Source organism: Numida meleagris, chromosome 18 (assembly GCF_002078875.1).
Source record: "Numida meleagris isolate 19003 breed g44 Domestic line chromosome 18, NumMel1.0, whole genome shotgun sequence".
NCBI lineage: Eukaryota > Metazoa > Chordata > Aves > Galliformes > Numididae > Numida > Numida meleagris.
In genome coordinates, this window is record NC_034426.1 from 5885161 (window position 1) to 5896221 (window position 11061).

At 62.3% G+C, this 11061-nt stretch overlaps 4 protein-coding genes across 5 annotated transcripts; 2 read left to right on the forward strand and 2 right to left on the reverse strand.

The window, feature by feature from the left end:
* Positions 150-2110, reverse strand: PROCA1 (protein interacting with cyclin A1). The gene is made up of 4 exons (XM_021416107.1): positions 1918-2110; positions 1042-1174; positions 813-947; positions 150-713 (listed from the first exon to the last, which is right to left on the reverse strand). Exons 1-4 carry the CDS (start codon positions 2108-2110, stop codon positions 383-385), a joined length of 792 nt encoding a protein of 263 aa, XP_021271782.1. The 3' UTR covers positions 150-382.
* LOC110407833 (adenine phosphoribosyltransferase-like) lies at positions 2390-3756 on the forward strand. The gene is made up of 5 exons (XM_021415978.1): positions 2390-2950; positions 3046-3139; positions 3208-3354; positions 3434-3529; positions 3612-3756. Exons 1-5 carry the CDS (start codon positions 2783-2785, stop codon positions 3737-3739), a joined length of 633 nt encoding a protein of 210 aa, XP_021271653.1. The 5' UTR covers positions 2390-2782; the 3' UTR covers positions 3740-3756.
* RAB34 (RAB34, member RAS oncogene family) lies at positions 3795-6425 on the reverse strand. Of its 2 annotated transcripts, none has more exons than XM_021415976.1 (11): positions 6318-6425; positions 5611-5728; positions 5424-5515; positions 5082-5147; positions 4879-4980; positions 4728-4792; positions 4597-4648; positions 4440-4521; positions 4273-4363; positions 4084-4191; positions 3795-4005 (listed from the first exon to the last, which is right to left on the reverse strand). In XM_021415976.1, exons 2-11 carry the CDS (start codon positions 5662-5664, stop codon positions 3938-3940), a joined length of 780 nt encoding a protein of 259 aa, XP_021271651.1. In that variant the 5' UTR covers positions 5665-5728; positions 6318-6425; the 3' UTR covers positions 3795-3937. The 2 variants fall into 2 exon arrangements, with proteins under 2 accessions (XP_021271651.1, XP_021271650.1); XM_021415975.1 differs by having other exon boundaries at positions 6262-6419.
* Positions 6507-9003, forward strand: RPL23A (ribosomal protein L23a). Its single transcript, XM_021415977.1, has 5 exons — positions 6507-6644; positions 7143-7323; positions 7621-7797; positions 8161-8230; positions 8937-9003. Exons 1-5 carry the CDS (start codon positions 6620-6622, stop codon positions 8949-8951), a joined length of 468 nt encoding a protein of 155 aa, XP_021271652.1. The 5' UTR covers positions 6507-6619; the 3' UTR covers positions 8952-9003.

Below are 11061 nucleotides of genomic sequence, written 5' to 3' on the forward strand. Positions count from 1 at the left end.
ACCCTCTTTGTTTTTAGTTTCCCCAATAAAGAAATTCTACTTTTGGGAAGCCGGCCTGTGTGTGCGTACTGCATCCACGCTGGGGTCACAGCATCCTCCATGGGATGGGATGGGATGGGATGGGAGAGGGATCGCTCAGCCCATGCAGTGCTGTGACTCTGCCGTGGGAGCTGGAGCCCGCTCCTCTCTTCCTCGCACAGCCCTGCAGACCTTGACTTCTCCCTCAGGGCCCTGCACCAGCACCAGGCCCACGTGTAGGACGGGCACCGCCGCCCCCTGTGCCCCCTCCCTGGCCCCACAGACCCCGCGCACCGCAGCGGCTGCTCATCACCCCACTTTATTCATTAACACAACGAGGGCCCGCGCGGGGTGGGAGCGGGGCTCACTCCGCCTCGGCGTTGCTTTTCAGCCTCTTCTTTCTGTTCCTCTCCTTCCTCCTCCTCTTCCTGCTGCCCTGTCCCCCTGAGTCGGGGGGAGCGGCGGTGACGGATGCGGCGCGGCTCAGCTCCCCGAATCCAGAAGGGCTCTTCTTCAAACCTTTCCCCTTCTTCCTCTTCTCCTTCATCCTCTTCCTCTCTTTCGCGGCTGGGGGGAAAGGGGCGTTCGGGGCTTCCCCCCCAGGCCACGCCGCCCTGTCGATGAGCTCCCCGCCGAACTCATACAGCACCGGCTCCTTGGGCACGGCCACGGCCACCGTGTTGTACGCCCTGCACCTGGGGACACGGGGACGGTGCGGGTCAGGGATGGCGGCCGCAGGGCCCAGCCCGCGGTGGTGAAGGTGGGGGGGGGGGGTCTGGGGGGGGGTCACTCACCACACGTAGAGGTACGGCTGCACGCACTCCTCCTTGTAGGCGAACTCGAAGCACGGCACCTGGATGACGTTGAAGAACGCCTGCCCCACCACGCGCGACGCCGTGTCGTTCACCCGCTGCAGGCACTCCTTCAGCCTGCGGCGAATGCAGGGTCGGGGGGGGGTGAACCCTCTGCCATCCCCCCCCCCCCCCCAACCTCCAACCCCGCTTTGGGGTCGGGGCCGCTCACCGGCGGTCGCAGTCGCAGTGGCTGATGGTGTGCCAGCGCAGGTTGCGGTAGCCGTAGCGGGAGGTGAAGGGGTAGATGACGTGCTGGCAGTGGTCATGGTCCCGGCAACAGCGGTCGGTGTCGCGGTGCTCCCCTGTGGGGTGAGGGCTGGGGGTAGTGCCCAGGGGGGGGCTGCACGCAGCTGGGATGGCCTGGGGGTTGGGGATGGGATGGGGCTGCGCCGGGTGAGGGTTGGGATCAGAAATGGCGCTGGGATGGATGAGGTCAGGATGAGGTCAGGATTGGGGCTGGGATGGGGTCAGGGCTGAGATGGGGTCAGTATTGGGGCTGAGATGGAATTGGGGATAGGGTTGGGGATGGGATGGGATCAGGGATGGGATGGAGTCAGGGATGGGATGGAGGCAGGATCAGGGGTGGGATGGGATTGGGGATGCGTGGCTGGAGCAGCCACAGTGGGTGAGGATGGGGATCAGAACTGCACCAGAAATGGCCCTGGGATCAGCCTGGGATGAATGAGGGCGGGCAGCAGAATGGGGACTGGGGTGTGACCAGCACCGCAGTGGTGGGATCAGGAAGGAGTGGATTGGACTGGGACTGGTCTGGGGACCAGGCTGAGACGAGCGTGAGGATGGAAATAGGGCAGGGAGTGGGATAGGGACTGGATATGGAGCGTGTTGGACAGCACCAGTGTGGGGATTGCACTGGGGTGGACTGCGAGCAGAGCAGCACTTGGGGACCAGGATGGCAGCGGGATGAATGGACAGGGACAAAGCTGGGGATAGGGGTGGGGATGGCCCAGCCCTGTGCTGGGGAGCGGAGCAGCACTGGGGGGGGGGGGGGTCTGACCATGGGGTGGGTTTGGGGACAGCTCCTTACCCAGCTGCTCGTAGCTGTCCGCGTTGGTCCCGGCGCCGCACCACAGCGTCCCGGGGTAGGTGAGGCCGCGGCGGGCACGGGGCCGCCCCGACGGGGCCACTCCGGGGCTGGGGGCCGCCAACAGCGGGAGGAGGAGGAGAAAGAGGAGGAGGAGGAGGGGGAGGAAGAGGCAGCGCGGCCGCGGGGCGCACATGGCACCGCGGGGCCACCGCTGCTGCGGGGCCGCCTTATAGCGCAGCGCGGCTCGGCACGGCCCGCCCACCGCGGGGCGGCACGGCTCGGCTCGGCACGGCACGGCACGGCACGGCGCAGCATCGCCCGGCCCAGCTCTGCCCCGCGGGAGCTCCGTCCATCCCCGTGTCCCGGCGCCCAAGCACCAAGGCTGCCAGCTCTCGTCCCCGCTCGCTGCCTCCCGTCGGGCAGAGCCCCATTTGCAATCAGGACACGGCGCCCGTCCCGCGGAGCAGCGCTTGGCAGAGCTGCGTGGTGCCCGAGCGGGGACGTGTGCGGCCTCGAGAAGTCCCTGCGTTGGCCCAGACCCCAAATCTGCCCTATGGAGCTGCACCCCGAGCGCCGCTCTGGCTCCTCCAAACCCCGCACCCATGGGATGCTCCAGGTGCCCGCGCCGCTCCCTATGGGGATGTGCACGGAGCTGTGGGTGTCGCACTGGGATGGCTGTGGGCACAGCTCCCTCCTGGCCCCATCCCAGCTCCCCGCCGTCCCAAGGCGTTGGCGGGGGCCCAGCGCTATGGGGCAGCCCCCGCTCAGCTGTCGCTGTCTGTGACACTCCCCATGACAGTCCCACGCTGGGTACGGAGCGTGCGCGGGGACACGAACGGGGCGACCGGAGGGGACACTGCACCCTATGGGGTGTGGATTCCCCCCTTGGCACGACAGCAGCGCCCTGCACATGGACCTGCACCACGTCCCCGCCGCCCGGGAGAAGGGCTGGTACCTGGCACTGATGGCCCCCAACACCAAAGGTCCCCACTACGCATGGCTGGACCCGTCCCGGCTCTACTGCCACCCGCAAGTACCCAGCGACCACCTGGGGGGGCACCGAGGGGGTTGCACCAGGGTGGGGGGGGGCTGTGGGGGCACCCAGCACCTCCCTATTTATCTCCCCAGGGCTTGCAGGACTGCGTGGCCGACCTGCTGCAACCTTTCCAGGGAGATCCCATCGACCTGGTGGCCGGCATCGATGCCATGGGCTTCATTCTGGGTAAGGGGAGGATGCTGGGGGTCCCCGATTCTTGTCCCTGTGGTGGTGGGTGACAGCACCATCCCCAGGCGCCGCCGTGGCTGCCACGCTGCGTAAAGGCTTCTTGGCCATCCGCAAAGCCGGCCACCTCTGCGTGGAGACACTGTCAGAGCCCTACACCGACTATTCGGGTCGGGAGAAGGTGATGGAGATGCGCACCGACACCGTAACACCGGGTGAGCTGAGCCCGTGGGGTGGGCGCTCCCGCAGCGGGGTGACAGCGGGCGCTGGGACACAGCTCTGCTCCCCCCCCAGGTGTGCGCATCCTCCTGGTGGACCAGTGGGTGGAAACCGGGGGCACCATGCGAGCGGCCATCCGGCTGGTGGAGAGCCAGGGGGGGGTCGTGGCAGGTAGGATGGGGAACCTAATGGGGGGGGGGGGCACCCATAGGTGACGCGGTGACCGACGCTGAGCCCTGGGTGCATCCCGCAGGCGTCGCGGCCATCTGCATCGAGGACAGCGAGGGCGGGCGGTGGATTCGGGAGCGCTACAAGTGTGCCCACTGCGTGCCCCCCCGCCTGCAGCCCCGCTTCGACCGCCACCAGTTGGGTTGGGAATGAGGGCTGGCACCGCAACGCGCGGCTCTCCCTCCTGCCCACCAGCCCGACGCCTTGCTTAAAAAGCATAAAAAACATTTTATTACAATGAAGGCTGGGGGTGTCCCTCCTGGGGGGGGGGGGGTGTTTGCATAGCTATGGGGTGCCCCCACCCCCCGGGGCCGCTGCTCTTTGGTACGGAGATACGGGGTGCCGCGGGGCTCACTGGCAGCATTTGGGCTTCTTGCGGGGCGCCGACAGGTACAGGTCGCTCTCGGTGCTGCCGATGCCTGCGGGATGGAGGGGTTAGGGTTAGGGTTAGGGTTAGGTGGGGGGGTACCTATGTGGGGGGGGGCGTGGCTACTCACGCACGGCATCGCCGATCCGGCGGGCACTGCCGCGCTCCAGCTCCGCCAGCACGCTGCTCTCGAAGGTCAGCGCCGCCACACGGAAGAAGAAATCCCGCACGTTCTCTCCTGCCCCATAGGAGAAGAGCCCTGAGCCCCAGCGGGGGTCACTTGGCCCCTTACCCCCTCCAGCCTTGGCCACGTCCCCACCTGTGAGCGAGGACACGGCCCAGAACTCCGCCTGCATCTCCTGGGCCACCTTGAGCGCGTCCTTCTCCATCTGGCTGTACTGCGCCGGCGTCTGCAGAGGGAGCGGGGTGGGCGATGGGGACGGCCCCACCGCACCGGGAGAGCCCACGGGATGGGGACACACTCACGCTCAGGTCCTTCTTGGAGCCCACCAGGAAGAGGATGACGTTGGAGGGGTCGTTCTCCTTCAAGGCGTCCGCCAACCACTGCCTACGGGGCGGGATGGAGGTGACACCGACCCCATGGCCACCTCCAGCCCCCCCCCGCGCCCCGCGTGCCACCTACCGCGTGTGGTCCAGGGACGCCACGTCGTTGACATCAAAGACGATGACGATGGCTGTTGGGGCGGAGAGGTGAGCTTACGGTGGTCGGAGGGGACGTGGGGATGGTTGGTGGGGGCATGGGGGGGGTCTCACCTTGTGCTCCCCGGTAGTAGGTGGAGGCGATGCACTTGAAGCGCTCCTGTCCGGCCGTGTCCCACCTGGAGAGGGGGTGGGTGGTCGGGGGGGGGTCAGCGGGGGCTGTTGTGTGGAGTCGGGGGGGGGACACGATGCTGGTGCTACTCACAGCTGCAGGCTGAAGGGCACCCCCAGCACCTCGAAGCGCTCCATCTCGAAGTCCACCCCGATGGTGGCCTTGTAATTCTTGTCAAAGGTGTCCTTACAAAAACTGGAGGCGGGGGAGGGAGCGGGATGAGCGTCAGCCCTGCAAGGGGGGGAGGGGGGGTCCTCCCGCTGCAGCCCTCCCGGCATCCCTTCCATCGGGGTTACCGGTTGATGAGGCAGGTCTTCCCCACCGCCAGGTCCCCCACCACGATGATCTTGGAGATCTTGAAGCTGCGGGAACACAGATGCTGAAGGAAGGGGTGGGGGGAGGGGGGCACGCAGTTTGCTCCCGGGATAAGCACCGCTTTGGGGGACCACCCGCACCCCCCGGCAGCACGATGCCCCCCATCTCCCCGCCCCTCCCCGCAGCCCCCCCCCACCGCATTCCTGCGCCGTGACGCAGCCGTGCAGCGCCGCAGCCACGCGGCGCCTTCCTGCCGGGACCCCCCACTTTGTGTAGGGCCGACACCCCCACGGACCCCCCCACCGTCCCCATCCCGGCCTCACCCCACAGTGCCCGTCCGCTGCTCCTGGCAGGCGCTGGTCACACTGGAGTGGAATTCGGGGCGGGTGTGCAAGGCGGCCTCCTTCCGAAAGCACTGCGGTACCGGGGCGGGGGGGGAGACAACGGGGACCCGGTGAGGCTGCGGGGTCGGGGAGGTCACCCCCCGGGTGCTGCCCCCTCCCCTCTCACCTGTGGCAGGTCGGCCACCACCCTGTCCCTGCGCACCGGGGCCAGCACGTTCATGGTGCCCCGTGGCTGGAGGGACGGGATCACTGGGATGGAGCGGGGCCGAGGGGAACCGCCAGGCCTGGGGAGATGGGGGGGGAGGGGAGGGGGAGAGGCGCTGCAGCCGTGTCCCAAATCCTGATGTCTCCGCGTGCCCAAGTTCTGCTGTCTCCGTGTGCCCAAGTCCCACTGTCCCCCTGGCCCTAAATCCCACTCTCCCCATATTCCCAAATCCCACTGTCCCCATGTCCCCAAGTTCTGTTCTCTCCATGTCCCCAAATCCCACTGTCCCCGTGCCTCCAAATCCCACTGTCCCCAAATCCCACTGTCCCTGTGTCCCCAAGTCCCGCTGTCCCCAAGTCCCTCACTTGGGGACTGTCCCATGTCCCCAAACTGTGCCGTCTCCATGTCTCCAGATCCCACTGTCCCAATGTCCCCAAGTCCCACTGTCTCCGTGTCCCCAGGTTCCGCTGTCCCCATGTAAAGCATCCCGGAAGGCGCCCATCCCCACGTCCCCATGTGTCCCCATCCCACTTCTCCCCACGTCCCCCCGGCTGCCAGCCCGGCACACAGCCGTCCCCCCGTCCCAGCTGTCCCCGTGTCCCCGCGCCGCACCCCGAGGTGCCGCTGTCCCTCCTCCCAGCTGTCCCCGCGTCCCCTCCCGCCGGTACCGAGGGGCGATCCCCGTTCCCGCGCCCCTCCCGCTCCGCTCGCTGCTCAGCGCCGCACACTCCGCCCCGGAGGCATCGGCGTCCACGCCCCGCCCCGGCCCGGGAGGGGACCGGGACTACAACTCCCATGAGGCCCCGCGGGGGGCGGGGAGAGGTGTGCGCACGCGCACCAGTGGCACCTCCCATGACTACGCTTCCCGGCAAGCCCCGCGGCGAGACGGAAGGGAAATCTCGCGAGGTTTGGGGCTATAAGCCCGTGCGGCGCGGAGCGGGAGACCCCTTTCGGCTTCTGGCTGCCCAAGATGGCGCCCAAGGCGAAGAAGGAGGGTGAGGGAGGGCGGACGTGTGGGGCCCTGAGGCGGGCGGGCGCCGGGCTGCGAGGCCCCACGGGTTGCGGTGGGGCTGAGGGAATCGGGCTGAGGGGGTTGCGGGGCGCAGGAGGGCCGCGGGGCGGCGCTGGGCCGCGGGCACGTGGACGGCACGGGGGAGGCCTGCACCGGCGGGCACGGCCTGGTTGCGTGAAGTGAGCCCCGGTCTCGGGGCGGGAAGCCGCGGGTGTTGGGTGTGGGGGCTGAGGGCTGAGCTGCGTGGTGCGGGAGTTTGTGCGTGGTTTTGGGGGGTAGATTGAGGGCAGCCATGTGGTGGCGTGGGCAGGGGGGAAATCCAACCCGGGGTGTTGTGGGGGAGGCCCGCGTTGCCTTCGGGAGCGGTTTGAAGAGACTGTGTCCGTCGGGGTGCCTCGTAGGGAAACGTGGCTCGATGGGGCAGGCAGGGGGGCTGCTGGACCCGCAGTCCCGCTTTGTGCTGACTGAGGTGTTGTCACAGCCGTGCCACCGAAGACGGAGGCAAAGGCCAAAGCGCTGAAGGCCAAGAAGGCCGTCCTGAAGGGGGTCCACAGCCACAAGAAGAAGAAGATCCGCACATCACCCACCTTCAGGAGGCCCAAGACCCTGCGCCTGCGGCGGCAGCCCAAGTACCCCCGGAAGAGTGCCCCAAGGAGAAACAAGTGCGTTGGGGTAGCGGGCCTGGCAGGGGTTTGTGGGTGGAAAAAGCCCCTCTACAGATCCCCCAGTCAGACCTTGCCCAAGTGCTGCCTTTGAAGCTGAGCCCTGTTTTGATTGCAGAGCATTGGGGTGCAAGTGATGATTTCAAGCGACCAAAGCCTGAGAGTTTGTGATTAGAACTTTTTTGGCAACTGATGTACCCCAAACTTTTGTAGGCGATAAGTGATACTTAAAAACTCCTGATGTGTGTAAACAGTTTCTGCAATCCTTTTCTTAAGCTGAGGTGCTCTTTCTTGCAGGCTTGACCATTATGCCATTATCAAGTTCCCTTTGACCACAGAATCGGCAATGAAGAAGATAGAGGATAACAATACTCTGGTTTTCATCGTCGATGTCAAGGCAAACAAGCACCAGATCAAACAGGCAGTCAAGAAGCTGTATGATATCGATGTGGCCAAGGTCAACACCTTGATAAGGTAAGGGGGAGAGCTACTGCAGGGAACTTGAACGTGTGTGAGCTTCAGCCATGCTGTGGGGATTCTCAGGAAGTGTGGCATTAAACTCTAGTAGTGTTTTCAGTGCTAAAGTTGTGGTAAATACAGCATGTTACTAAACATATCTTAGTGGGAGCGTAAAATGGTGTTATGTCAGAAAGTTGGCTTCATCTGGGAGCCCTGGACGCAGCAGGAGTTCTGTGCAGATGATGTGAACAATTTTTTTTACCACTGAATGAAGTGATGTTTCCAAAGGAACCACTGATGCACGTTGTTATAATGGGAATGTGGAATAGGTTTGAGGATTACTGTGTCTCTGTACTGATGCCTCCTATTCCACTCTAGGCCCGATGGGGAGAAGAAGGCTTACGTCCGGCTGGCTCCTGACTACGATGCTCTGGATGTAGCCAACAAGGTGAGAAATGTTTGAAACTGTCAGCTCCTATTTGCTGTCTCATAGTTGCTGTACCTCGTTCTTTTTGGTGTGCATGTGAAGTGCTTGTGCTTAAAGGACACCAGTGTTTCTGCAGAGTAGTTTGTAGTTAAGCAAGACCAAATATCTCCTAAAACTAACCTGGTTCTGCCTGGATGAGGTCAGGTGGGGAGTTACTGAGAGAACTGCAGTTCTTGCTCTCCTCCAGGGAGGGGCTCCACTCCACAAGGCTGCATGAATTCTAAAGTACTGAGGAGGATGCAGAAACTGCCCCAGGGTGAAATGGTGTCTGTTCTAACAGTGTTCTCAGACAACAATGTTGGCAGCTCTCCTCAAAAAGAGGAAAATGATGTCAGAAGCACTGCTAGGGCCTAGGTGAAGGATTTCTGCTGTGCAGATGGCTGTATTGCTGGAAATGGCAGGTGGTTTAGACCTTGATGGTTGTGGGAAGCAGGAGGCAGTGGTGGTAGGTGTTGGAGGTGGGGATGGTGGCTGTATGGATTAACACGAGGGTCACAGTACAGCAGATGGATACAGCAGCTGCGCGAGGCACGGGGCAAGTCTGGTAGGAAGAAGCCTGTCTTCCCAGATAGGGATCCTGGGGAGATGCAGCTGTGTCAGCGTCTGGTGGAGGCTCTGCCTTTCTGCCACCATAACATCTGTTTTAACATATTTTGCTTCTTTCCAGATTGGAATCATCTAAACTGCATCTACCAAGGACTGTACAGACAGGATAATAAACCCTGTAAAACCACTGAGGGGCTCTTGTGTTTTCTGACTACGTAGCCCATGCAGGAGAGCTCCCAGAAAAGTGTTGGGGCTTCATTTCTTTTCTCCCTCCCTCCCTCCTGCTGTGGTCTGGTGCTTGGTTGGCAGGAGCTGGCTGCTCTGAGAGGCTCACAGTGCTGTCCCACATCTGGTACCTTGTTGCTAAGCTCTCCTGCATCACTGACATGTTCTCTCTCTGCTGTGGGTAAACATCAGGGAGGTGGTGCTCCCCTGAATTGCAGATATCTCTGTTTACATCGGTATTCTGGAATCCTAATGCGTTTTGCTGTGTAATTATTAGTAAATGTTTGTGGTGGTTGTTCTCAGCATCCTACGTAACTTCCTTGTGGAGCATTCCACAAGCTGCTTAATGCCCAAGAATTTGGTAGGTACCAACTGCAATCAAGTGTGTGCCGTTCAGATCTGGCACAAGATGAGTGTTGTGCCAGTCCCCAGCTTCTATCAACTATTAGCTTAGGCTGCAGGTTTCCCTGGACAAAGCCCTCAAGCTAACCCAATAGCAAGTGCTTAGTGTAAGTTTTTTTTTTCCCCCTTTCTGGCATGATCCGTGCTCCCCTCCCTGCAGCGTGTGAATCGCAGCCTGGTTTCCCTGACACAGTTCCTGTTATGTTGCCTGTGACCTCGCTGAGTTTGCTGTCCTCACTGGGGCTGTTTGCAGACAAACTGTTTGGCAGTCGTTTGTTTCCTCCGTGTTTTGGGTGAAACTGGCTTTCTAGAGTGCTTGGAGAGCCGTAAGAATGTGGAGCTCTGGGTGAGCAGGAAGTAGAGGCGAAGCACAGATAAGCCTGTAGGGATACTTAGCATGAAGTGTGTAGTTAGGCTTTAGGGAAGAGAGGTGGTGGTGAAAGCTGTGGCCAAATATTGACTGGGGCAATTGAACTCCTGGGTGGTGGGACACCGTGTTCCCTTCAGGCGTTTTGGAGAGGGTGGCGGAATCCTGAGTACACGCAGAATGTAGGGGTGAATGGAAAGGGGAGGCTCTGCTGGTTGCCACTACTTTAGAGACTGGATAAAGATCTCCTGTGGGCTGAGCTACACAGCAGTGCAGGGACCTGGGGCAGATTCTGCTTTTTCTTGGGGCTGGGTCCGATGTTCCTGCTGGCCTTTGAAGTTGAAGCCGTCTACCTTAAATTCCTGCCTGTAGCCTCAGCACTGTGGGAAGGGGATGAGCAGCAGCATTAGGGGCTGGGTGGGTAATAGCCAAGCTCTCTGCCTCAACTGAACTGTGGTTACACCCCCCCCCCCCCCCCCCCCAAAAAAAAAAAAAAAGAGCTCTTTTTGCAGAGCCCATGCTGCTGGGAGAGCCTTAGTGTGGGGTGGGGAGCAGGTACGTGCTTCAGCCTTCTGGTGGCATGGAGGCTGGGCTGGGGAGGGATCTCACTTCAGCATGACTTGCAGTCTGCCCTGACCCTGCCTCAGCTTAGCCTGATGGCTGCTTCTGGCTGGCACTCGGTGTGCATCTTCCTGTGCTCGCCTCTTGCTCTGGGCTGGCAGCCAGCCTGACCCACAGCTGCCCCAGTGCTGCTGTACAGCTGGGGAAAGCTTGGTCATCCCTGACCCTTCTATGCTGCTGCAGAGTGGTGTGAGCATGGGCTGATCCTTGGCTGCTGCAATTCTGCCTGCTCTGTGCTGGGAGAAGAGACAAGGGGAAAGGCGATCAGGAGGGAGAACAGTAGGAGTTAACTGTGCAGGGTGTTTGCAGGTGGAGGTGGTGCTTCAGCCGCAGATAGGAAGATGAGGTGTAGCAGTTGGGATGTTCTAGTGGTAAGACTGGGGCCTGCTGGGGCAGGAGGAGACCCTGCAGCTCGGTTCAGGGCCTGCTTGCTTCTGATCTGGCACTGAGTGAGGAGGGGTTGAAGTGGTTGGTTTGGAACGTGAGTAGATCCCAGCCCACGCACGGTCCCACACGTTGCATCTCCCCTCCGGCTGCCAGGCTGCTCCCAGCATGCAGCCCCCTGTGCCAGCAATAGGGTCAGTGCCCCCTGGGGGTACCCGGCACTGCAGGGCTTTCCCAGCCATCTGGA